The following is a 27,305-nucleotide window of genomic DNA, read 5'->3' on the forward strand; positions in this document are numbered from 1 at the left end:
TTTCAAATACTACAAGATTTTATAAATAAATTTTTTTTGAAATAATATATAATTTAATAAGTTAAATAGTATTTCAAAAATATACGAAAAAAAGTTTAAAATATAAAAATAATATAGAAAATTTTTGAAACGAATATTTTATTTTTATTTTATTGAAATACAAGAAATGTTTCAAATAATAGTATCAACACTAAATTTAAAAAGTAAGAAATAACAAAAATTTTTGTTAATAAATTTATCTCGTATTAAAATTTATTTATATATAATATAAATAATAAAGTATACATTATAGTATACATAAAAGTATAAATGTAAAATACAAAATATTTATTTAATTAATTTCAGAATTTATACGTTAAATAAAATGACAATATATGCTTGAAAAAATAATTTATTATATGCTTATGAAAATATTTCAATTTTCTATGTGTGGTTATTATTTGAAAAATATAATGATTTTAATACATTAAAAATATAATGATTTAATACATTTATTTATTAGAATATTTATTTTTCTTTTAGTTTTTGTTTACTTTTCACTGTTTGTATTATTTTCTCTATTGTTAAATATACTATATCTTTTCCCAAAATGGACCAATAACATCAAATTAATTTAATTATAAACTATTCTTTTATAATTTATATTAAATTTTTAGAGTTTCTAGTATTACAAAAATTTTATTTTAAGAAAATACATTATAATATGAATTTCTAATTATTTCAATTTTTTAAAATATATTGAATAATTATCATATATATCAAAATATTAAAAAGATGAAATATTTTTTAATCCATTATCCCTCGAAGAATTAAATGATCAGAATTAATACCTCGAGTATTTCAGAAATGATGTAGGAAATAATGTTAAATATTGTAACGTAATGGTCCATTAATATTCACTACTATCACTAGACGGTTGAAATTATGACGAAAGTATTTCATAAAAGCCATTGCGATCAGTCTGTGCGCTTATCTGTGTAGTACCGACCATTGTCGCTAGACGGCCTTAAGTGCCAACTTTCTCTCTCATTAGCATTATTTATGCTATGAAGTATAACTATCTGATTCCTCTTATAAGGAAGCAAGATTGATCGATCTTTTCGTTTAATTCTTCTTCTTTCGATTCGTTTTAATTCTTCAACCATTTTCTATCTAAAATGATGGTTAAAAATACTTTGTACAGAAATTAAATTATTTCTGTATAATAATATAGATTTAGTTGTAACTTTTAACAAATAAGTAATATAAATAAGTACTATAATATTGCAAAATATATTTAATTTAAATAGTAGATAACGAGCTAGCGTATAAATAATTAATTTTAAGAAAAATAAAGATACATTTTGCGCGAGGTTATCGTGGATTTAATCACAATCTATATTCTGTTGCCCATAACTTGATGTAGATAGGCAACTGAAATTGGCAAATATTTCCTATACACAGGTCAAATGCAAACAGTTGGTTATAACCGCACTAGAATAGCAGAGATGGCAGCTTCGATACTAGGATATTTTTCTCTCTATATATAATGTATATAAAACTTTATAAATTATAAAGTATTGTTAAAATATTAAATACGATTTGTTTCCAATGATCACTTTTAGAAAAATGAAATTACAAAGATGATTAAAAAAACTTTTCGAAGACGACATTTAATGTTATTTATTTTAACTTATTTCAAATTTTTTCTACTTCTAGCTCATACTGATACGAAAAATTACATTGAATTCTTTATTTTTTTCTCATTCGTTAAAAATATTTCGTATCGATCAAATTTCAACATTTAAACGTTTTTTTATTATCGATAGAAGAGTTGTACGAATTTCATTTGCACGGAATCCAAGATAATGAATTGAAGAGCAAAAACATTGATCATCGGATACCGGATGCCGACTATAAAAATCTATTATTTGAGACAGGCAATTAGCCTTTTCGAACATTATAGCGCGCGATTCGATTGAGAGGACGGTGCATCGCGATGACGAGCGACCCGTCGAGAACAGAAATTGGATTGTACTTGCGACGGCGCGGATACACGCGTATGCACTGTGTCGCCGATCGATATTTAGTCTCGTTATCGAACGTCCGCGAGTGGCCATGATTTCTCACGGAAATCGTCTTTCGATCGCCTCTCTCCTTTCGCTTTTACCCTTTACGAAATTCGTTTCTTCGAATAAGTGGAGTGGATTCGTTTATTTATTAAAATGAAAAGAATAAATAATTATTTCAAATAAAGATAATGTTTATTCGAGGAATTATTTTTGAAACGATTTGTTTGTTAAATTGTTTATTATTTCGAATGATAAGATAGAGAATAGAATATAATTTTCTATATTTGAGAAATATAGATTTTATTTAAAATTGAAGAGTCTAAAAATGAATGTATATAGAAAAATAATTTTTATGTATAGAAATTCCATTGCAAAAAAAATATTTTTATTCAATATCTTTGTAATAAAATAAAAAAAATAAAGAATAATTAGAATAATTAATTTCTCAAATTTCTACTATTTAATATTATTAAAAATATAATAATGTAAAATGTAATAATTATTTAATATAAAGAATAAAATAGAAATTATATTTGAATAAAAATTTATTTCAATAACGTATAATCCTGATTTTGAACTCCGAAATTATATACAATAATTCCTACAAATATTTTAATACTTTTCACAGAGAGATTGTTTGAATATAATATGTCTGTTATACAAAACTTTTTTAGAATATAATTAAAACTATAAATGTTAAGAAAATTACATAATAATAACGTTAAAAATAAATCTGAAAGCATACATAAAAGTGTATATTGATTTGAACACTAATTATTGTATTTCGTGACGAAATAAACATTATACAATTTTTAAATTTTACTTACATAATCTGTAATTGTATCTATTTATAATGATGATTATATCAACTAATTTTGTACAATTCACGTATTATATTTATAAAAGCATTTTATACTATATTTTCAGAAATGATTCAATCAACATATAACGAATGATTCAGAAAATAAAAATGGATAGAAAACTATTCATAAGGAGAATTTCCATTGAGAAAAATTATCTCAGAATCCATTATGATCTACATATACAAATTTTCCTTGAGATTCGAATTTCAGAGTTAAGTGAATTTTCTTGTAAGATTCGAAGCTTTTTCTGACTCGCTATATTTATGTAACATGCGAAAGAAAGAGAACAATTATAATAAGCTTTCAATCACGAATCCAATTTTCTTGCAACAAAAACATTGCAAAATTCATTTTTATCAGTTTCATGGAGATTAAAAAAAATTACTGATTCGTTTCAACGAATATTAAGAATATACTTATTTCAAATTTCAAACTATTTTTTGGCTTCAAGAAGAAACAATGAAAAAATAAAACACAAATTAATCGATTTACCACTATTCTCTAATCAAAAACAATCAAATTTTTTATTAAAGATTAGAATCTGTTATTTCATATTAAACACAAAACTACTAAAATCTGTAGTAAATCTCTACTTTCCTATAAATATCCCTATTACACCCTACAATTTTTCTCTTTTTTATTATACTAAATATAATACCATAAACTATCAAAAAATTCTATCAAAATATACACTTCTCGCTGCAAGATTCTCAATTGCAATCAACTTTCGATCTTAAAAATTTTCATGATACACCGTGATACTTGGGACAAGAAGAGGAGGAGGTGGACGAAACGATCGATCCGACAAGAAACGGATCGGAAATTTTTCAAGGGGCGATCGAACGGTTACTGTAATTGGCGCAATGCAGTCGTGTCATCCACGAGGACAGATAATTCCGTTCACACAATACGACCTTGGTACTATATTGCCCCTGATTCCAAGACGAACTTGGACAGGCGCCAAAATACGGTCTGTAGGTCACTTCGTGTCTTGAGATAATCTTGCCTCGTCGAAAAGAAAATAAGTATAACCGGCGTGATGCGCGAACGGCGGCGGCGCCAGTCGTTTGCATTCGAAACTGAAAAACGCGTGGAGATCGATCTGAATGCGGCCCGTTCTGGATAACGATCGCGCGAAAACTAATATACATATATATTGTGTATGTATATACATGTGTATGTACTCCCGAAAATATTCAAATATTTGTGGAATATAGAGGGACGGAATAAATGTTTCGAATTTGCAAAAAATGATAAATGCAAAATTTGTAAGAAATGCATTTTGAATTTTAATGAATTGTGAAACTTTGCGAGAAGTAAAAAGTTACAAAAGTTTGTAAGAAATTTATTTTGAATTTGAATTTTGAGAATTTTAAAATTGCAGGTTTTGTGATAAATTTTTAATTTTTAATCCGTATGAAATGTAAAATTGCAAAATTTGTAAGAAAGGAATTTTGAAGTAATTAGAGAATTACATTTTGATTACAAAATTTGTAAAACCTTCATTTTGAATTTGAGTTTTGAAAATTATAAAATTGCAAGAAATACATTTTGGATAAATCATCAAAAAAATTTCTTTTAAAGATATGATTATATATTAAAGTGAATTGTAAAATTAATAAAAAACAATAATAACATAAAGAAAAATGATAAAATTATAAAGAGAGAGAAATACAAAACTATTTCATTTAATAATGGTGCAAAAATAATTTTTAATGTAAATTTTTATAAAAAATTTCTATCACAAATAATTCTTCATCTTAAATAAAAATATTTCTATAACAAACATTCACTTTTTTTTAGCAGTTTATACTAATTATCAAAATCAAAATCGTTCTAAATATATCTTATAATATATCTTAATATATTTCAAAACACTTTTCTTATTTATCAAAATTATATCATTGTTGGAAGTAATATGTTTAGATTACTGTCCAAAAGTTTGAAAACTAAATCTTTCAAAAATTCATCACTAATTTAATTTATTCCAAAAAAATTGAAATAAAATTTCATAATCCTAAAAAATTCTTTTACAAAAAAGAATTGAAATCAATGCGAGTGAAAATTATTATCGACACCGATATTTCTATTTTTCCTCAACAACAAAATTTCAAGAAAGAACATATTAGCCACGATTAAAGAAATGATTTCAAAATTTTTGACTGTTGGTGCGTATCACAGTAATTGTTTACGCTACGACTGAATCGAGAAACGATTCACCATCATTTCGACTCGTTTATTATCCATCGATTCTCTTTTCCCTTCCCCCTCTCTTCAATTCACCAGTTTTATTCCTTTTCTTCGACACGTCGAACATGGGGCGAGCACGACAAGTATGCTTCGTTATTCCGGACAATTGCAATCAAATACGGGTGGGAACATTTTTCCGAGTTTCCAGCCTCGTGCTCGACCCGTGTTGAATTTCGACCCCAATTATCTCGCCGCCTGATGGAGCGGTGAATGAAAGAGACGTAAAACGCGTCCGCCACGCCCTCTATGATTCCACGATTCAAACACACTCGCGGTAAAAGCGCCACGAAATTTATATTAATTCGATCGCCCCACTGCGGCAGCACTACTGTACCGCGTCTTGTGCACGGCAATCAGTACATTCCTTCGACGTCGTTTCGAAGGTGTTTTCAATATATAATTACTCGAGACTGAAATATCGCATAATCGTTTCGACTAGCTATCTTAATTCTCGAGATTATATTTGAATGTGATTTGCGAAAAAAATGAGAAATAGATAATTTTTTATTAATTAGGAAATCGTATTAGAATAATATAGTGATCGATGATCTCATAAGATTTTGTTGATTTTGCCCTCGAAAGTATTTCTTTTTTTATTACTTTTCACACATCGCTTTCAACGATTATTGAATGAAAAATAAGTATGAAGAGTTTTATTATTGAAATATATATATTTGCACTTCTAAAATAAGTTAACCTAAAATATAACAATGAAAAGTCAATAAATGTCTCGAAGACATTTCTCATAAGTGGATACATCGAGAGTAACTCTTAAACAGTAACTTTTATTCTTATAATACAGTATTCATTATAGAAAAATAATTCGTAAGAATTTTACTTCGAAATGATGATTTTAAAAATGTCATTAGAGCATGAATGCATCTGAATGTAAAATTCTCTGGAGAGATGCTCTCCGGAGAATATAAAAAAGTACCATTAGACAGTCATTGTTAACTCGATGTCTAACCTAACCTAAAATATGTTTAACGATAAAATCCTCGAAAGCATTTCTTATAAATGGATACATTGAATAACTTTTCAACGATGACTTTTATTCTTAAAATTTACTCTCATCGAAAAACTAACTCCCGAGAATTTTACTCTGAAATATAATGACATTATTTAAGATTAAGTTAAATTAGATGCGAAAATAATAAAGATAAACTTCTACTAACAAAAATAATTTCCATTTGTAAGAAACACTCTCGACAGAATAAATTCTCTCTCATTATATTAGATTAGACATTAATTTAAAACAGACTGTCTAAAAATTTTTTACTCTCAACACAATATTATATTTCCAATCACACTTCGATTCCCATCGATCTAAATGAACACGCTTAATGATAATACCCTCGAGAGAAAAACTTTTCTCTCTTCTTTCCACTTGTAAAAAAAAAAAGATATATACTCACGTTAATGACGACCCTTTCGCAAAAATCATGATCGTGCGGTATGGGCTCGAACTGCGTGACGCCTGTGTATTGGGTATGTGGGTTCGGCCCATCCTCGTCCTGGCTGCTGAGTTTCGGCAGCGATCTGGAAAAGAAACGGTTCTCGGTTTGTTAAACTCTCCCTGGATCGGGTATGTGGCGATAATAATATATACACATACACACACACACACACACATATATATATATACATACACGAAACACGCTGCTCGGTATACACATGTATATATATATATATATATATATAAGATGTACAAAAAAACGAAAACTAGGTTGCGCTACCTCTGGACTAACAGCCCCTATACCGAGCTATTCTCTTAATGAGCTACTAGACTGGTAAGCCACTAGGTCGACAGCCTAATAGGCCGCGATAGCTTGATAGATCGGCCAAGTGACAGATCGATCAAGAATTAACGCCGAGCCAAGCTACTCGATCGCTAGTATGAATCAACTTGGAGTGTACACATATGCATACATACATACATACATACGTAATACATACATATATACACAGAGACAGGAAGGCCGCTAACTTCGGGCGAACCGTTCGTTAATTAGCGATACACTGTAGTGGAAAATCGGTCTGCTACGTGATTCGAGATCGCAGAGAGAAATTGATCGATCGCAGAGAGAGAGAGGATGCACGTGCGATTGGAACTCGAATGGTCGCATTCGATTGGGGATTAAGAGACACGGTTTCGGGGGTGAGACACGTGGAGAATTTTCTTTTTCTTTTTCCCTTTCCCTGGGAAGGGAAGATAAAAAAAAAAAGGAAGAAAGAAAGATCGTCGATGGTATTGAAATTATTACGGTTCGTGAAGTATAATCTGAATATTTTATATGTGAATAATTATAAACGAAGGGATGAAAATAATAGATATACGATGGATTTGGATATTTTTAAATTATGTTTAAAATATGTCTTTCGAAATGATTTGTTTATAATATAGTCGAATGATCAGCTATCATTCTCATAATTATGTAATCTAAGATAAAGTATAATAAATATTACTTTTAAGTAGAAAGAAATAGATTAGAAATTTATCGTAGCAAATGTTTCGTAAAATGCAGAATGTTAATACATTTATGAGACACTTTTAAAAGAACAATTCTTAAAAGCCAAAACTAACATAAAACATCTATCGAGACTTATTTATTTTACGTCGCGTTGGATGAAGCGAGATCGTCTCTGTCTCTACACTCTACTCTTCATCTCGCTTCATCCAATGCAAACTTACAAATCGAATTGCCCGTGACTACGACAATAAATAAGTTTCGATCGATATTTTTTTTGCATACCAACTTTCTGCAACTTTATTTTGGCTTTATTAAAATCGAATACTTGAGTATCTCTTAACGATCTCAAAAATATCGAAATAAATGGTGATTGACGAATTGAAAATCCATGGTTGATTGACGATAGATTCTAGTGTTTAACGTGATACGTACGCCATCTTTCCTTGAGACGGTGAAGGCTCGCGTCTCGTGACTCACGCGTTTGAAGAAAGGTGCAGATTTATTTTGATCGAAAGTTAGAAGGCCGATTGTCGTGTGACAGCAGGCAACGCGCCAGGCAGCTTAAGCGACTCTTAATTAATATCCGCCCATGAGCAATTGAAATAACAAAGTTTATCAGGCTCGTGGCCAATAACAAGCGTGTCTCGTGCATCGTTGTTTTTCATTCGTCCACACGGCGCTGCGAATTCCTCGAATAGTTTCGAGGGAAAGTTTTCCTCGTGTCGTCCCCCTCTCCTCTCCGTTATATAGCGAGAAAGTTAAGGGCCAAAGTTTCGAGCCCTCACCCTCGCTTAAATGTTCTCACGAATTGCATTTTCTTACGATATTTAAGATCAAAAGGAGGTCTTGATCCTTGAACGATCGAAATTTTGAAATTTCAATTCTTTAAAAAAATGATATTTTTTTATTATCGGATTAAATAAATTGCGAAGAATTGTTAATTTATAGATTGTTTTCTTGAAATTTCGATTATTAAATATAAACACATTGCTCTCTATAGTAATAATTATAAGGTTAAAATCCGAATTTAATAAATAAATTTGTCAAATTTGAACGATTATTTGAAATTATTTTTATTTAAAAAATTTTTAAAACTTATTAAGAAAAATTAATATATATGATATTTTATTGTGTAAAAATAATTTTGAATGAATAAATATGGACGAGATTAAAGGAAATTTTTATTTATTAATAATTTTATAATCGATAAATTTATAAAATAAATCTGAGAAAAAAATATTATAATATTCTTTATAAAATTAGATTTTATTTATCATATGATACGTAATCTCAAATATGGCACTAATATTTTTTATTATTTAATTTGCATTTATAATTTATTTTTCTCTCATCAATTTCCAATGTACGCAACATAAATATTTGCAATTACTTATTAAACAATATGATATCAAATAATTTTTGAGAAAAATTTAACATTTCGAATATTACTATGGAAAGCAACATTTGTTCGTGATTAGAAATCATAAATAACAAAAAAGAAATGTTGTCCTTTTGTATACTTACTTTTTCAACATTTTATTACATTTTTGTTCATTTTTATTTATTTTAATATGCAAATTCATTCCTTCAAACAAAGATATATGTTTAAGAATTATCCTGTATAGATAAATATTATTTAGTTTCTAATAGAAATTCTGAAATAATGAATTATTTCAAGTATATACTTGACTCGAATAAAATAATTTAACATAAATAACATTCAACTGAATTAATTAATTAATTACGAGAATATTTTACAGTTTAATCGCAGCTCTCTTTCAAAAGAATTCGACGTAATTTCAATCAATCTGTTTAACAGTTTTTTATCATTCAATACGTGTCCCCAATTTATATGCATTACATGTATTATTTTCAATATATATTTCAAATGCAGTTAATCATTTTTACATAATAGAATTGGAGAATATCCGAGCTTTTATTTGATCAGATAAAAAATGAAAATGAACAATTATTTATCCGTTCAAACAAACCAACCATTGTTTCAAATAACATACAGCCAGATAACATCGTTTTAATGATTATTTTTCAACTTCGACTTATTCGAATACAATATTATTAAATTTCTTTTAATTAAAATTACGCTTTTATAAAAAAAAATAGCGTGAGAAAGTCGATATTTAATTACAAAAATTATTTTTTATGATACTGATCTGACATCTGTATCAATTTTCAGTTATATCGATTTTATAGATAAAATTTTATAGTCAATTGAATAATTTGTATTTTTATATTATTATAATACTTAGCATCTTCTAATTTATTTATTTGAAAATATTGTTTATGCATGACTTTTTCTTTACTTTTAAAAACAGAATATTCAAAAGATCATACCAGGCAGATATGGTTATCATCAACTGCGTTGTTTTTAAAATTCTTAGAAAAATAAATGACGAGTAAAATATGATAGGTTATCATGGAAATTTTTATAAAAAAAAAATAAAAACCAACAGTAAGACACAAATTACTCAATTACTTGTGAAATTGTGATATGGCTGAAAATGAATACGCATGTCAAGAACAAATGTATTATTAAATAAAAGATTAAAAATTAAATGTAATTATTAAATAAAAGAAATAAAAATTAAATAATTTTTTCTTCTAATTTTTTTTTCTAAATTAAATAATCGTATGATTCTCAGTATTTTTGAAATAACTTCAAAACTGTAAATGTCGAAAAAAAAATTGTATGGTTAAAACAAATGTTTTATTATAGTGTATTAAATGCAATTGATAAAAATATTAGAAAAAAATAATTCTTTGAAATGATCTTTGAAATATTTTCATAATCAATATTTTTTTATCCATTTACTTTTTAAATATGAAAAGATATTACATCATGATATCAAACATAATGTAACGATTTTAAATAGTAAATAATAATAATAATAAATATCTCGTTCCTATTTTCCCAAATTGTCTCTTATTTTTTCATTCATCTCATCCATTCCCATTCAGCTGTCGTATTTCTGTCATCAGCGGATTAAAAATGTCGACGAAAACACGAAAACGAACATTTACGTTGCCAAATTCATTCCTTCAAACAAAGATATATATATTAAGAATTAGCCTGTATAAATAGATATCATTTAGTTTCTAATAGAAATTCTGAAATAATGAATTATTTCAAATATATACTTGATTCGAATAAAATAATTTGACTATATAAATAACATTGAACTGAATTAATTAATTGACTACGAAAATATTTTACAATTTAACCGCAGTTCTCTTTCAAAAGAATTCGACGCAATTTCAATCAATCTGTTTAACAATTTTTATCTTCCAATAATACATGTCCCCAATTTACATGCATTACATGTATTATTTTCAATATGCATTTCAAATACAGTTAATCATTTTTACATAATAGAATTGGAGAGTATTCGAGCTTTTATTTGATCAGATAAAAAATTAAAATGAACAATTATTTACCCGTTCAAACAAACCAACCAATGTTTCAAATAACATATAGCCAGATAACATCGTTTTAATGATTATTTTTCAACTTCGACTTATTCGAATAATCTGATTCTAGAAACAATATAAAAATGTATTTTCCCTTTTTTTTTTTTTTTTGTTCCTTATTAAGGTTAAAATAAAAGAGATGTATCGCAAAGTCGTCGAGAAAACCGAACACGGTTTGAGAAAAGAATCAGTGGAGCTTTCGCTGGATCTCTGGCCTGGTAAGAACCACGAGAGAATCGTCGAGAGGACGGTGCGGGGGTGTGTTCCGCGAGCAAAGTACCAAGAAGGAGGAAAAAAGAGTGAGAAAAAAAACGAAAAGTGTAAGCAAGATCAAAGAGCATCTCCATGCTCCACTTCGCGGTGTCGCGATGGTCCTGGGTCGATTCCCACCACGTTTCTCTCCCCGTTGGACACCATCTTCGCGTTACAAAATTTGCATAAGCGGTAAGAAGATGGAAGAGGGTTAAGGATTTCAACGATTATTATGTATCGTACGTGATACCTTCACTTGTTTTACACCAAATCGGTTGATAAATAAATTAATTTTTGTTCTGAAAAATATATGTATACAGCATTGCCAATATACATATGATATGATATCATTGATGAATATTAACTCGTGTCGGTTGCATCGGTTAATTGCATATTATGGTATGTTAAACGTGGAACGTTGTTTAATATGTATCCAAATTTGAAATGCATGCTATACGGATAACGTAAGTATTTCAAATATTTGAATATAATGAAAATTATTTGTTGCATAAAATAAATTATTTTTATCAACAAATGAAATTCATAATCTCTATAATTAATCTCTATAAAAGATAAATCATTAAGCTATTCAATATATATATATATATATATGATATATATATATATCAATTTAGGAGATACTTTAATTTAACTTCAATTTCAAGAAAAAAATGTTGAGAATGAAAATCTTTTACATCCAGTACTTGAGCATATTCATAATATTCATTCATAATGTCTAATTCAAGAATCGATAAAAGAATCTAGAATCCTTATTGGACACAATGAAACGACAATATGATACCTTAATCACTGGATCTCAGTAATGTGACAACTTGTAATCACTGGAGTCGAGTAGTAATGCGATATCGACTGAATCCGAATAATATGTGAATACATTTAAATTCTTTCAAATATTATATAGAAATTCGTGTCCTCAACAGCTGTAATGTTTTATACGCTCGAATAAAACGATCGAGCCGCAACACCGTTAATTTCTTCAAATTACTTGCCCCTTTGTCTCTCGAACAGTTGTTCTCTACGATCTTGATTGCGAACGAGGACAAGGAAATAAAGGATGAAAATTCAGATCTCGAGCTTGTAACAAATAAATACTCCATTTTCTTGGCAGAGGGAGCCAAACGCCGTTGGAATATCGGTGTTAAACGACCTTGTTTAATCGCCGTCGTCATCGAGGTGACGGTGGTGGTGGTGGTGGGGGCACTGTCTGAAGTGTTTTCGAAGGAGGTGGCGCTCTTATCGCTCGCCACAGTCGAGCATTGTGCCAAGAGACAAATGTTTCTCGCTCCCCCTTTGAGGTCGGGTCCGATTCCGGAGCGAGATAAAGGACAGATTAGCTCCGGAAACGCAACGATTCAACGGGGTAGTGAATCATCCAACGGATGTCGCGCCACGACGAACAAAAGCGAGATCCCCGGCCAGACGAATTTTCCGGGATGAAAGCGCTTTGTGTTAGTTAGCGGCGGCGGCCGACTCCTCGATGCCGGATGCTGTTCTCGAACCACCTTTCACGCCTGTCGCAAATTCTCTCTCTCTCTCTCTCTCTCTCTGTGTCTCTCTCTTCCCTCAAAGCGGCTTTCGTCAGGCCAAGTGATCGATGTCGTTCCCCTTGTGATCTCTTTCTCAAGAATCACGGAGGATATTGCTTCGAGAAGATTCGGAATCTATTTCGCTTGAATATTAAACGGGCAAGTTTATGCGTCTTTCGAAGAGTTTACTTGTTGAAGGAATAATTTGAATATTGATTTGGGGGATCTATTTTCAATTTATCAAGATCAATAATAAAATTTGATAAATTTTGATTTTTAGGGATTTTCGAGTTTAAGTAAAATTATCGTGTTTTTGGCTCATGAAAAGTTATATTTTTTCTATATTTTTCGTTTCACATGAATTATCGTAATCGGATCGATGAAATTGTATCAATCAAAATGACGTCAAAATTTAAACACGAATTTAATTAGATTAGAGTCATTGATCGTATTATAGAGATTATTATATAAATTATTTTTTTATTTCAATATCGAGAATTACAAAAATGATTATAAAAAGATTCGACGATTTTTGAGTTTCAAAGGATTTCGAGATCTCGAAATTTCGAGTATTCCTACCCTTAATTAAAACCACTCGAATAATAATTCACAATTTCAAAATTCGAACTTTCATAATTATGTTAAAATATAGATAACAGATTTTCTTGTTTGTAATTATAAAAAATTGTGAAAGATTACAGAATTTTTCAGCAATACTTCAATGGTTGATGATGAGAAATTAATACACTTTCGTTGTTATTAATTCAAAAAAATTTTGATCTATTAAGAATCAATTAACGAAATAATTTAATTTTATAAATATGATTATTTATTATTTACCAAGAAGAAATAAATAGAAAGAAATCCTGCCCAATAAATTCTTTAAACAATACTTTTGTTAAAATAAAACATATTTCATTTCTATGATTTTGTTTTTTTAGAATACTTTCAACGTGTTATTCCAATCCAACATTATTCAGGAAATAAGAATCCTTTTATTCATTACATTACAATATTAGAAAAGAAAACTATAAGATTATTAATTATTTTTATGTTCTGAATATATATATCATGATATATATATATAACGTAACATACTGTACGTCATATAATTAGTATCCATCATTATCTCCAACAATTTTTGCAAATGGAATATATTAGTGTGAGCCTCAAATGTGAATGACATTCATTTTCTTGTTCAAATATAATTCCTAAAAATCACCTAGTCTAGATAAATATTATATTGAAGTATCAGATATTTGGGCCAAATAACTTCCTTCTATCTATCTATCTATCTCTCTCTCTCTTTATACAATTATATAAAAATACATTTCTATGATGATAAAATACGTAATATTTTATTTTTAGTGGTAGAAACTAAACAGTAATGTTAAAATTTCTATCGCAGAGGATATAAAATATTTTATACAGGGTGTTAATATATTCTTGGACATCTTTAGAAGATCGATTCTAGAAGCCAAGATAAACACAACAATCGTTATACAAAAATATTGGTTGAGGTTTATGTTTATGCATATTAAAACGCAATATAATTTAAGTTTGCGTTAGCGTTTGCGTGGAGCGAGATAGAGAGAGATAGGCAGCGCGACGGAGATAGAATTGATTCGCTCTATTTCCGTCTCGTTTCATCAAACCCGAACTTGAACTGGTTATGGCTTAATAAATAAGCCTTAACCGACATTTTTACATACCAACTTCTGTATTTGTTTTGGCCTTTAGAATCGATCCTCGAAAGGTGTTCCACGAATATATTAACATTAACCTGATTGTAAAATTATATAACGATTTTTTTTTTACAATGTTTATCGTAATAAATCTTTTCTATTTCCTTATTGCGGTTTAATCTAGCCAACCATATCGAGATAAACAAGCACTAAAAATCTTCATATTAAAAATTTCCTACTTTCCTCACAGATTGAAAACAGATTGAAATGAAATTAGAGAACTCTTGAAATTTTTGAATGAAAATAGAGGAAGTCTAGAGAAACATAGAATCTACGTTTGTCGTTTAATTACGCAGCCAATAATAATTTATCAAAATCTGTCGATGATGTAAACGGAAAACGTTCGAGGGCGACATAGGAAAATATCTAGAGATCTAACGTGCGCGTCAAATTCAGTTCAACGTGATGGATGGTTTATTCCTAGAGCAACGATGACAGTCGATGCACCCGGAGCGTAACTGAGAATAGCTTGACGTATCGCAAAAATAGATAGCCGCCGAGCGATGCATCTGCGAGCACGTGTTTCCTTTCATTCTTCTTTTCTTTCGATGATTTCACTACTGGCAGATCTTTTGAAAATTGAAAATCAACCGTTTACAATTTGTAACAATTGATGTGATTGGCTGGTTATCAACATGATATCGTATTGCACTTATAAACTATGGAATCCAAGAAAGAAACGATTTATAGATTTTTAACAACAGAGATTCTTCATACGAGATCAGGAATTTGGTTAATAATTATTTTATTGAAATAATTTAAATTTTCTAAAATCAATGTTGTTATGATCTTTCAAACGCTTTTCGATAGGAATGTGATTCTAATCGTTTACAAATTATATAAATTTTCTCTTTTCTTTAAATGGCAGTTTTCATAGAATTCTAGCTGATGATCTATCTATTTCATAAAGAAAATTAATTTATCTCGATCAAATCAACGTAAATTGTATAAGATAAATTTTCGTTTTCGTGTAATTTTCTTTTAATTGCTTGTATCAAATGAATCTTGTAAAGAAAACAAATTGAATTAAAACAAATTATATTAAAATCCAGCCAAATCAATTAAAACAATGTTTCTCGTATCCATTTGAGTCCTTTTGCATAATTATGGACTAATTTTATCGTTAAAATTTGATAATTTCAAATTATAAGATAACATTAATGACTTTGATACTGAAACGAACGAAATATTACAACTAACAACACACGCATAATTAAATATTAAATATTAAAATATGATTTTCGAATAAGAAATAAAGAAACTAACCTTATTTCCGTTCGACATCGCTATCCCTCTCTCAACTCCAAATATTAATCTCATTTTAATCCTCGATACGACCACATACTTCCTATACAAAAAAATAAAATAAATACAAACCACTATTATCGAGATACAAAGGAATATCAGGTCCGCAATTCGCACACCGTGTAACACATTGAAAAAACGAATCCTCGGTTCCACTCTTTAATACCGACCGAGTATTTCAAACCAGCAATGGAAGCATTCTGCCGAGCCGTGGACCGACGATAAAGAAAAAAAAAAAAGAAGATTCAAAGTCTCTTTTTTCCTGTTATTATTATAAATTCCATTGTTTCCATCCTCCTATAGGTGACATTTATCGTCGATACTGAAAGATAATCAAGAATCAGAACTCTTGAGAAGAGAAGATACCGCGATTAACGATCCTTTGAACTTTCATGTCGCCTAATTGGTGGCGCCCCCATCCACGATTCTCCGCGATAGTATCCCCACAGTGGTTTAAGACGAGAGGGCAACGAGAAGGGGACTCGAGTGCAATAGTTTTGAATGAAAACCCGTTTCCATTGTTAGCCTGGCCGAGGAGAAACGGTTTATTTCCAGTCGTCAATGGTGGACGGGGAGGAAGGGAAAGGACCCGTTCCGGAGCCCACGTATCCGAAGAGGCAGCTGACTGAAAATAGCGCGTCGCTTCGCGGAAATAACGAGTCCGGCATCTTGTACCGTGACCCAGAAAACACGTGCTCTGTCGTTGGCCAACGAGCGGAGAATCACGAGCGAGATCGTCCAACGACACGACGTCCCTCAGGGACGGGACGTGAACAGGGGGGAGGCAACACTGTGTCGATTAACCAACGTGTGCGTCCTCGTTTCACCAACGTGTGGCACGGCGTAGTTTGTTCTTTTACCCTGGAAATTGGAATTCGATTCGAGAGCGGGCAATATCGACGTGGAAAAGTTTGATGGGTACTTTTCTCGCGTTGCCCTTCTTGTGCGTGTAATTTATTGTTTGGATAATAAAGGAAAGGTTTTAGGTTAATTGATTAACACTTTCGAGAATAGGATAATGTGTATCGGAATAAATTTAGGATTGATAAGTGAGGTTAAGTTGAGTTAGGATTTTTAAAAATCGGAGAAAAATTTGATTACGTTTATTCGTTAATTATTATATATTATAGAATTTTTAAAAAATTGTAGAGAAATTAGGTTGTGTTAGAGATAAATTATTTTTCTTTAAAAATATTTTTAAAAAGCTGTTACAATTTTTGAGTTCACACGATAATTTTTACAAATTGTAAAAAAGTTAGATTATGTCATGTAAGAAAAAATTATAGAGATTAAATTATATTAATAATTAAAGAATATTGATAATATTGATTATAGAAAAATTAAATTGTGCAAGAAGTAAAGAATTATGTTAAAAAATGTCATTACGATTTATGAAAATTATGGAAAAATTAGATTATAGTAAAAATCAAGAAAATTAAAATTAAAATTTTTAGAAATATTTTAAGAACAATTACTAAAAATTAAAAGTTAGATTGTGTTAGAAGTTTTCCAAAGATAAAATCGTTACAATCTTTAGAGATTACAAAGAAATTAGATTGCATCAGAATGATAATATTAGAATTTTTAAAGACGAATTAAAAGATAAGAATTTTCTTAAAAATTGTCGAGTTACAATTTTAAAATACTATAAAGAAATTAAGTTATTCTAATAATTATAATTAGAATTTATTCATTTTTTTTCTCAAAAAATTTTTTAAAAAACTTGTTATAATTTTTAAAAACTATAAATAGTTTGGATAATATAAAATTTTTAAGCACTTTTTAATTACAAAATTATTACAGTTTTTAATACTATCCACAGAAGATTTATTATAAAATCCCAAAATTTTGTATAGAAACAAAATTTCATATCCCATTCTTAAAACTATATTCACATGTAATATAAATTAAATATAAAAGAAACATTCGTCTCATAAATTAATTAATCTTGTATTATAAAATTTAACACATCAAAAGAATAATTATCTTCGATTTGTCATTTATCCACGATGAGGCCAAAAACTACATAATAATACACATCAGAAGTTGAAAGCACACACGTCAGTGGCGAAACACGCTGTAAAACATGTATACGTTGCAGATACCTATATTTCAAGAGGACAAGCCTCCGCCAGGCACTAATAGAAACACGGCCTCTCGTGGAAATCCGGAAGAACACGAAATATCAATACCGTTTGTTTTATTTGGTCAAGCATTGTTGTGTTTTCGAAATGCGATATGTTTTCTCACGTCTTCATCCTTTTCGAAAAAGCGATTAAAGCCCCTTTCCATCGAAACATCAATCTTGCCCATTCTTGAATTTCATACATATTTTTGTTTTACTCGATAGGCCTCCTCGTTTTTAGACTCGAATTCGTGGAAACTCGTGAGGTAAAAATAGAATATATACGATCTTCGAGCGGAGCTTCGCGTGTTTGTTGACGCATCTTTTGTGTTTGGAACTAACAGAATGCTAGGTATAATTGCCAGTATGCAATAAATGTATCTAAGTTCGAAGCTAAAAGGAAAACATTGTTACGATTTTTGTAAAATTTGTAAAGAGTTACTTTTCGAAAGGATTTGATCGGAGATATTTAAATAATCATTTACTATATTTTGAAGGCTAATTTTCTTTTATATCAATAATTCAAAGTGAAAAAGAAATAGATTGTAAGATCGTGGTTAAAAAAGTTAGGTTATGTTAAATTTGATTTTAATCGAATTTTCATTGTTTGATTATTTTTCGAAAACGATATTATACTCTTTTAATATTTGAGAAAAGTGAAGTTTTATCATTTTCTTAGTGTCTGGAATAAATATATTCAATTTATTATTTGAAAAATAAAAGATGCAGAACTTTATAAATTATGTTTCAACATATTTCAAAGAATGAAAGAAACGAGATGACAGATTGTAATCAAATAAAAGAGCATAAGTCATTAATTATTAGTTTCTTATTTCTTTCTGCAATCGACAGAAACAATACTTAATTAGAAAGTCACAATGAATCAAGTTTATATCGTAATCAGTCAAGTATACAGAGTAATACATAAATGCATATCCATATTTCAGAAAGAATGAATCTTTTCACTATTATGCGAACATATTTGTTACAATGACATAATTCAAAATTTGCAATTTTTTAATTCTTTATAGGAAAAAACTTTTACTTGTATTTTTTGTCGATGCAACTTTAAATATGTTTTAAATTTTGCATTTTCAATTTGACATTTTATATAATATATATTTTTACATTGTAAAACATTTTTACATTACATTAAGCCTTAAAATTATTTTCTCTAAAATCATAAAATCATTTTCATTAAATTATTGCAAATAAAATAAATAAAAAAGAATTCCTAATTTTTTTAAGACTTTTAATATTTATAACTTTATCAAGAATAATCAATTAACAAGATTATTAAAATTAAAAATTAAAATCTTTAATTAATTGTTATCATTATCACTAATTGTTCTTCTAATCTCTTCAATAAATATTACTAAAATTTTTATCGAAAAAACTTGTAGAAAAAAAAATACTCAAAATTCTATACATTGAAATACTATTCTATTACAATACACAAATTTCATATATTTGTCTATTCCATCAACCTATCAACATATCATTATTGCAGCAAACACACGTTTTACTACTTCGACTCTGCGGCATGGACGACCATTCACGGTGTATACCTTCGAATTTCCGACTCGCCCTTGATTCTCCAAAGATACCAGGCCAGTATTTCAAAATTACGAGCGACCGTAGTATCCTCGAGGATACAAGCGGGTTGAATAACGATCCGGTTCGTTAGTCGAGGAGGGTTAAAGTCGCTAAAGTAGTGGAGGGATTGCGAAGCCCGCGGGTGGTCTTCGTTTACGATCTAGCCAACTGCAATACGTTTACGTGGATCGCCGCATATCATTTAGGCTCGGTATTGGCCCCCTCCCCATCTTCCCTCCTCCCGCTTTTCCCCCCTTTAGCGGTTTCGAAAGGTTAGAGGGTTAGAAGGGGATCCGTGCCAACTGATATTTTATATTTTTGCCGCAGACTCCGGGAATACGACCAACCATTCCCGAGTTCAAAAATTGGCGAACAAGTTTCTCTCCCTCTCTCTCTCTCTGTTTCTCGCCCACCACGTGTTCAATTAAACGTGCAACGGCCCTGAAAAAAATTTTTTTCTCCCCCTTTTTTTTGACACTTCGCGAGGAACATAAAGTGACAAGGTCTTATTAGACTCACTATTTTTTTTTTGTTTGTTTGTTATTAACGAGCATTGTATCGTGATGAAGAGAAGATTGGGTATCAGGGTGGAACGAAGCTTAACGTGTGAAAGATAATTTATGCAAAATTTTGAGATACGTCAAGTTTTAATTTTTTTGCTTGTTATTTATATTTTACGCTATACTTATATTATCATTTTCTCGATATTTCAAAGTGAATAGAATAATTTAGGATACAAATAATCAAGATTTCAATTTTAAATTTTTTACTGCAAAATTATTTTAAAACGATAAGAGGTATCGGACAAAAAATTTAGAAAATCAAATAATAATTTTGAAGTAGTTTATAACTCTTTGAAAAAAAGTTGATCAAATTCAGCGACCTAAATATCGTCGCAGAATGCAACTTGGAAATGATAAATAGAGAAAAATTTTATCCTTATTTTATCAAGACTCTTCAGTGCAATTTATAATAACATCAAAACGATCGTTTTTTCCCCTTTTTCTCCTGCCGCAATAGAAACGAGCACAATCGTGTAGCCAACGAATGCTTTAAAGAAACGTTTCTTCGACGTAAAGTCGGGGGAATCTAAGAGGGTATTCTCCAAGGAAGGCAGAACGTCACCCAGAATCCCTCCATTCAAGGCACACTCCCATTTTCCCAGGAAATCGGACGAGAGTTCTGTTGGTGTGAGGGTCGAGAAGGCACAGTGGCGCATTTGCGAGGGCAAGTGATTCGAAATGTTGTGGCGAAAAATTGTAAAAACCAACGATAACGATCGGCCTAACTAGTCGTGAAGCTATGTGTGCACGGCATTGCAGACCGCAGGGATCGATTCCAAAAACTCATCCCGCCAAAACTTCTACCATTCGTGTGTTCTCAAACGGCCAAATGGAATTAACCTCGGCCAACGTTTGTATTATCAATTACACGGTGACTCTAATGGCTCTCTTTCATTGGCAAGTGCAGTATGCTTTGACTCTTTCGATCCTTTCGGTGAGATATGTATCTGATATTATTCGTAAGTTTGGAAGAAATTTTAAACGAAAGTATTGAGTGATAAAATATTTAAAATATTTAGCATTAATTATTATATATCGTTAATATTATTTGATGAAATGTTAAATAGATATAAATTAAAAATGACATTTTTTTCTTCTTTATTATCTCTAAATTTTGAATTTTGAGTATTCCATTCAATTTTTTTTTATCTAAAATAATTGTCAATGTAAATAAATTTTTATTGCAAATGGTTATTTTCGTAAGTATTTACAAAAGACTCTTTTTGAACAATAATACATTATTTTTAATAATTAACAAGAAAAAGAAAATTATCTTCTATAGTGATATTTAAATTGAACAATATCCAAATTTGACAAATTTTTCCAAGTAAATTTAAAAATTTTCATGGATTTTATAAATTTTTCCTCGATAATCAACAATAATATATTATTATTAAAGATTTTTCCACTATTAAATAATCAATAATCAAACTAATTTTAATTTTTTTCATACAGACGACGAGCATGTAATATTCTCGAGTTACCGGCAAATTGGACATTGATAAGTCAAATTGGTCGACCACGTAGCGTAAACGAATTTTCCCAGGCGAAAGCTCTGATTCCAAGATACGAGGAAGATGAGAAGCTACGCAGACACGAAACGACGAGGGAAATTAGGAACAGGAAGATTTTGTGCTAAACGTATTTGACAGCTCATGCCGTGGTGAACTCCGTGATGAAACTTTGAAGACTTTAAGAATTAAAGAAGTTAGCCGTCTAGTGTTTTCCTTAAAGATGGTCGACAGAGATTGGTGGACCCTTCTCCACCAAATCCGAATTTCTCACCCGCGATAATAATAATTTTCATAACCATCGATCCCTTCTTTCCCTCCTTTATGTAAACGCTCGTTTATTTTCTTAAGGAATTTTACGTCTTTCCACCCTAGAACACCTCATCTAGGGAATTAATGAGTCGCGCAAGAATTACGATTCTTGTTAAAGAAGAAACAAGACACATTATTATATAAGAAATAGATCTTCTCTATAATCTTGGAATTAGCGCAAACACGTTCAGTTTTCGTCTAAACCGGTTAAAATTTTATTACATGATATCATCGGCCATTTTGTGTTACACGTTATTGTATCTTGAACCAAGATCACGATACATGTAACTTTTTCTAAGTTTTTGTTCCTAAGTTAAATTACATTTATTGATGTTAAATTCAATGTTACTGCAGATGATATTTTTTTGTCATGAAATAAATTGACATGGATCTAAATTTTATTTTCACTTTATGCAATGAACAGTTTCAAATATTTGGAAAAATTTTAATATTTATCAGCATAACTCGCGTTGAACGCCATCTCAGCTAAGCCCAAAGTTGATTCTTTTCCAATAACGAGAATAATTCCTGGGCACACGTCTGAGAAGAAGTGGCTAAGAATATTTGTACGAGTATTTAAAACGTTATATCGATCAACGCGAATGGAATATCTTGGGATTTTTATATTCGGACAATTCGAAGATAAAATACACGTCTGAATAGAGATATTGGCTCGAATATATATAATTTATGGACGCACAATACTTAGTCTATACGCTTCCAGAGGCGTTATTCGAACGAACAATGCGAGCGAGCGTTTGCAGACGATATCTGTCGATGGAGACTGGCCTTTATGGCGATTTAAATTTATATTATTTTCATATCACAACTATATTGTCACTTCGCAAACGTAAACGTGGATAATAATGCCCAATTTGTGTTTCAAAACACCGTCTGTATTATAGTATTTTCAAGGTGCCAATGATAATTTCTTTGAGAACACGCACGTGTAATGTGCGTATATATCAAGTGCGGAAGCAGTCTCCTCCGTTTATTCATCGACTGGTAAACAGCTACCCTATCCTTATACCGGACAAAAATAGTACAGAGGCGTCCTCGATATTAAAGCATGCATTCGCTTGCATTTGCATATATCCAAAGAAGAAAAAATCCTAATCGACCCGAGGAATCCTTGAGGAAAACGGGTATATATTTTTCAGAACTTGTAGAATCAATCTTAAAGTTCCTCACGTATAATTGTCAGTTTCCAGATAGTCTAATCATTGTTCTAGGAAAAATGGAAATAACAAAATTAGAAGAAGTCCTGTTACAAGATTTTCTATCGATCTTTAGCTCGTTAGCAATAGAAGAGTCCATCTGTACCGACAGATGTTGTCTGTAAACATTCCGTGCACCGTTTCTTCATTGTTGGAGGATGTTGGACATTTATTTATTTATTTTCTATCGATGATCTTCTAACTTGTTAGCGACTTGTAAGGGCCCATCCACATTAACTAGAGACTATCTGTATACTATCCGCCACGGACACATTTATTTATTTGTTCAAAACGAATTTTCGACAATGAGTGCAACATTGCGACAACACGAAATATAACAAGTTGATTGAAAGTAGATTGAATGTATGATTTTGAAAATGAGATTGAATAATTTTGAAAGATCTCTATATCTTTTCTTTTCCTTTTGAATGAGCAAATTAATAAAATCGAAATCCATCAGGAGTCCCTTTCGATTTTTGGTGTAAATCATTTGATTATAAATAACGATACTTGCCATATTTATTCGTGAATCTATGATGTATATAATTTGATATACCTTATAATTATTTTGTTAATAAAGAGAAATATTCTAAAATTTTTGACACTGGTATGAAGATAATAATTCTGAGATAGAAGACATCTTGTTAATTATGTAAATACATTTAATTATTTGAAATATCTCGTTTATTTTTTCATAATATTGCACAGAAACTCTAATCTCAATACAAATAATTTTCTGCATACAGAAATTATGAACGAAGATCAACTTTGCCTTTTCAAAAAAAGGGAACAAGCATTATAAGATTCAAATTGAATTAATATTTTTTTCCAGAGAATATTATATGAAAACCTGTTATACATTTATAGATATCACGCAAGAAAGATATCTATTCCCCTGCACCATTCAATTTCCATTTCAAATATTTTATTCTATCGATAAAATTAAATGAAACATTCCAAATAATTTTATTCACCTTGCATATTACACATCTTTTTTTACACCAATCTCTCATCACCTATTATCCCTATTAATCCCATCCTATCCATTTCTTCCAATCCGATTCTCATCCCAAATCCCAAACTTTCATCGTCCACGAATTTGTCCGTGGACAATTGCCCTCTTCTCCCTCCCCTCCTCTCCCTTAACGACTTCGACTTCGTTTGGAAGAGGACGGACACGGTGTCCCTTCTTGCTCGATGAGCACCTCCCGAGACCTCGTTTTGGAAATCGTGCGCGTGCATTCGTGCTCGAGCATAATCCAGTACAGAGTTGACCCACATTGAGATTCGCTGGACGGCGGGGACGACAAAGACAAAGAGAGAGAAAGAGAGAGAGAGAGAGAGAGAGATAGCTGACGCTGCATGTACCCTTTGGGCCGCTACCCCCAATGGACGACGAATCGAGATCCTAACTCAGAACGCCGAATATTGTGCGTTCTCGAGCATTTTTCCGGCCATCGAGAGCGAACTCTGTTGACTAGGGTTCGGGTTATTAATTCAGAGATGAAAGGGGAGAGAGTGAGAGAGAGAGAGACGAGAAAGTCGTCCCATCGTGCTGATCTCCTCGAGCACGGCACTTGCTTCGAGCATCGAGTACCCTCGGTGGAAAATTCGAGGTTGCACATTTTTTGCACGCCAATGGCGCGGGCATATAATGGGCATTTCGCGAATGGAAGATGGACTTGAAAAGGACTCGTCAAAGAAGAAGCAAGTATCGATCATTTTTGATTGGTTGAGACATTTGGTGTAACTAGGGTAAACGAATGTTTACTTCGAATATTTTGGGATGGTGATTAAGATTGTTTGGCAATTGTATGTTAAAATGTTGAGATTGGAAGGAAGAATTTTGCAAATGCAATGATTAACTTGAAAATTAATTAATTCTTTAGTTGTTTTCGTACCATGTGTTATGTTACGTTGTAAAGATGATGAATTCAAATGATATTTCTGCTAATGTATTTTATTTTTATTGTAATAATTTTTTTTAATCTCTGCAAATTTATTATACATCTTGAATGTGCTATTTTCTATTTTATTGACGAATTTTTATTTTATTATTTGAGACATTTATTTTAAAATTAGTCCAATTTTTTTCTTTCGTTTATTATATGAGATAATTCACTTAAATGTTTCTGGATTTAATATTTTCTTTAATTATAATGGCGCAAAAAATATTTTACAAGAAATTTGAATTGTATCAAAATATTTGAATAAAAACATTGCAAGAAAAACTTTTTCTAAAGTTTGTTTCTTTGTGTGCAATAAATATTTCTCTATTTCTTTATATATAAAAATCATATTTAAATCTGCATTACAAATTTGTTAAAAATATTTTTATTAATTTGCACGTCGAATTTTTAAATCTATTTTTCTTCAAAAATGAGGATACAATATTTCAACAATAAGTTATTAATATTTTATTGATTGAATTGAACGTTTTATTTTCAAACAAAATATCTTATTTTCGCTTAATTGAAAAACGCATTTTATATTGCATACAATTAAAAAAGGAAAGAAATATTGCGGAATCAAAGATCTTGGAATATAAGTGCTTACTTTTGTCGAGAACGTGTATACGAAAATGTAGTTGCTAATCGTAATGAAGCAAATTCGAATGATTGATCCGCGAATGCAAACAACAATTTTGCATACACGATATTTAAATCATCGAAATCGTTCCATTTCGAATCATTAATTGGAATGAATTTAAACATCAACATATCGTGATACTCATCCATCACCTATTTCTACGCTTTAATAAATATCTACTCGCGATTGCAGAACTTTGTTGATTCTATTTATAATGCATTCGATGTCTCGTTTCAAAAATAGCTGAATTGTAAAGTTGATTGATTCTGGTCAATTGTAAAATTCGTAGGATAATGGATAAATAAAGAAAAAAATATATAATAAACATAATAAAAAGTTATAAAGAATTGTGTTTAAGTTAATATTAATTATTTTTATCCTTGAAATTAAGATAATTCTTCTTAGTTGAATGTTTGTAATTTTGAAAATATTCATCCTTCAATTTATAGAAAATTCTTCCTTCATTTCGTACTATTTAAAAATTACTGTAAAGAATAATTTCTCTGTCACAAAATTTTTTAAATTTCTTTCTCTATCCTAATTCTATTTCTTGAGAAATATAAAGCAATATTAGAAATAAGTTCAAAGTATATATAATTTCTAAATACCTCCTAGTGATACTTTGGCAATTTACATTTTTACATATTCTTTTATATTTTTAAAGTATCTATCTTTACTAAGAATATTCTTTGTAAGTAACTCTATTATAATATTTTTAGATGAAAAAAGTCGATAAGAAGATCTTACTGCTGATTGTTATAGCATAGTAGCATAGTGCTTTTTTTATCAATGTATCCGGAGAAAATCCATCTTTTTTAAGATATTTAATTAAAAGTTATTAAAATATCTTAAAGATCCTAATCTATCTTTTAAGCCATCTAACATTAAATTCCTTAAGTTCCTTGAGAAGATCCATCTTTTAAGGTACCTAACATTGTCAAAGTTTCCTCAAGAAGAACCCCCTTTTTAATATATCTAATATTACCATCTTATTGTAGCAGACCTATTTTTTAAGATACTTTCAAAATACTTAATCTCTCTAACGTAAACAATCCAAATACCAACCACTACTGGTCATCCTTATCTAAACAGAAAACTATATTCTCTCATCTTCTCACATTTCCAAAGTGGATCGAATTTCTCCTCTCTGCTCGTCGAAAAGACTACTTGTGAAAGTCACGATTTACAATATATTTCCACGATTCGCCATCATTCGTGAATTATGAATACGCGAGACTCAAAAATTTATTCGACTGATTCGCGCGGCATGGTTGGCATGGTCGTTTTTTCGAGAGCTTCAAGACGGTTGGTTACGCGAGTGCAGCCGCACACACTCCTCTCGAGAAGGGCAGGAAGAGGATTGTCGCGGGCCGAGCATTCACGATTGGGGAGGGGAGGAGGGGGGCGTGTAACGGCAGCCGG

The 27,305-nt window shown here is 30.3% G+C and overlaps 1 protein-coding gene across 2 annotated transcripts in view; it reads right to left on the reverse strand.

Moving 5' to 3' along the window:
* The window catches only part of LOC102670948 (potassium voltage-gated channel protein Shaker), a 118,787-nt gene that overhangs the window by 30,548 nt on the left and 60,934 nt on the right, over nt 1-27,305 (reverse strand). For both annotated transcript variants that reach the window (XM_006620853.2, XM_031512996.1), the window contains exon 2: nt 6,580-6,703. In XM_006620853.2, the coding sequence (XP_006620916.1) occupies nt 6,580-6,703 (124 nt within the window). The remainder of the gene's footprint in view (nt 1-6,579; nt 6,704-27,305) is intronic.

This window comes from Apis dorsata, unplaced genomic scaffold (assembly GCF_000469605.1).
Source record: "Apis dorsata unplaced genomic scaffold, Apis dorsata 1.3 scaffold_552, whole genome shotgun sequence".
Classification (NCBI taxonomy): Eukaryota; Metazoa; Arthropoda; class Insecta; order Hymenoptera; family Apidae; genus Apis; species Apis dorsata.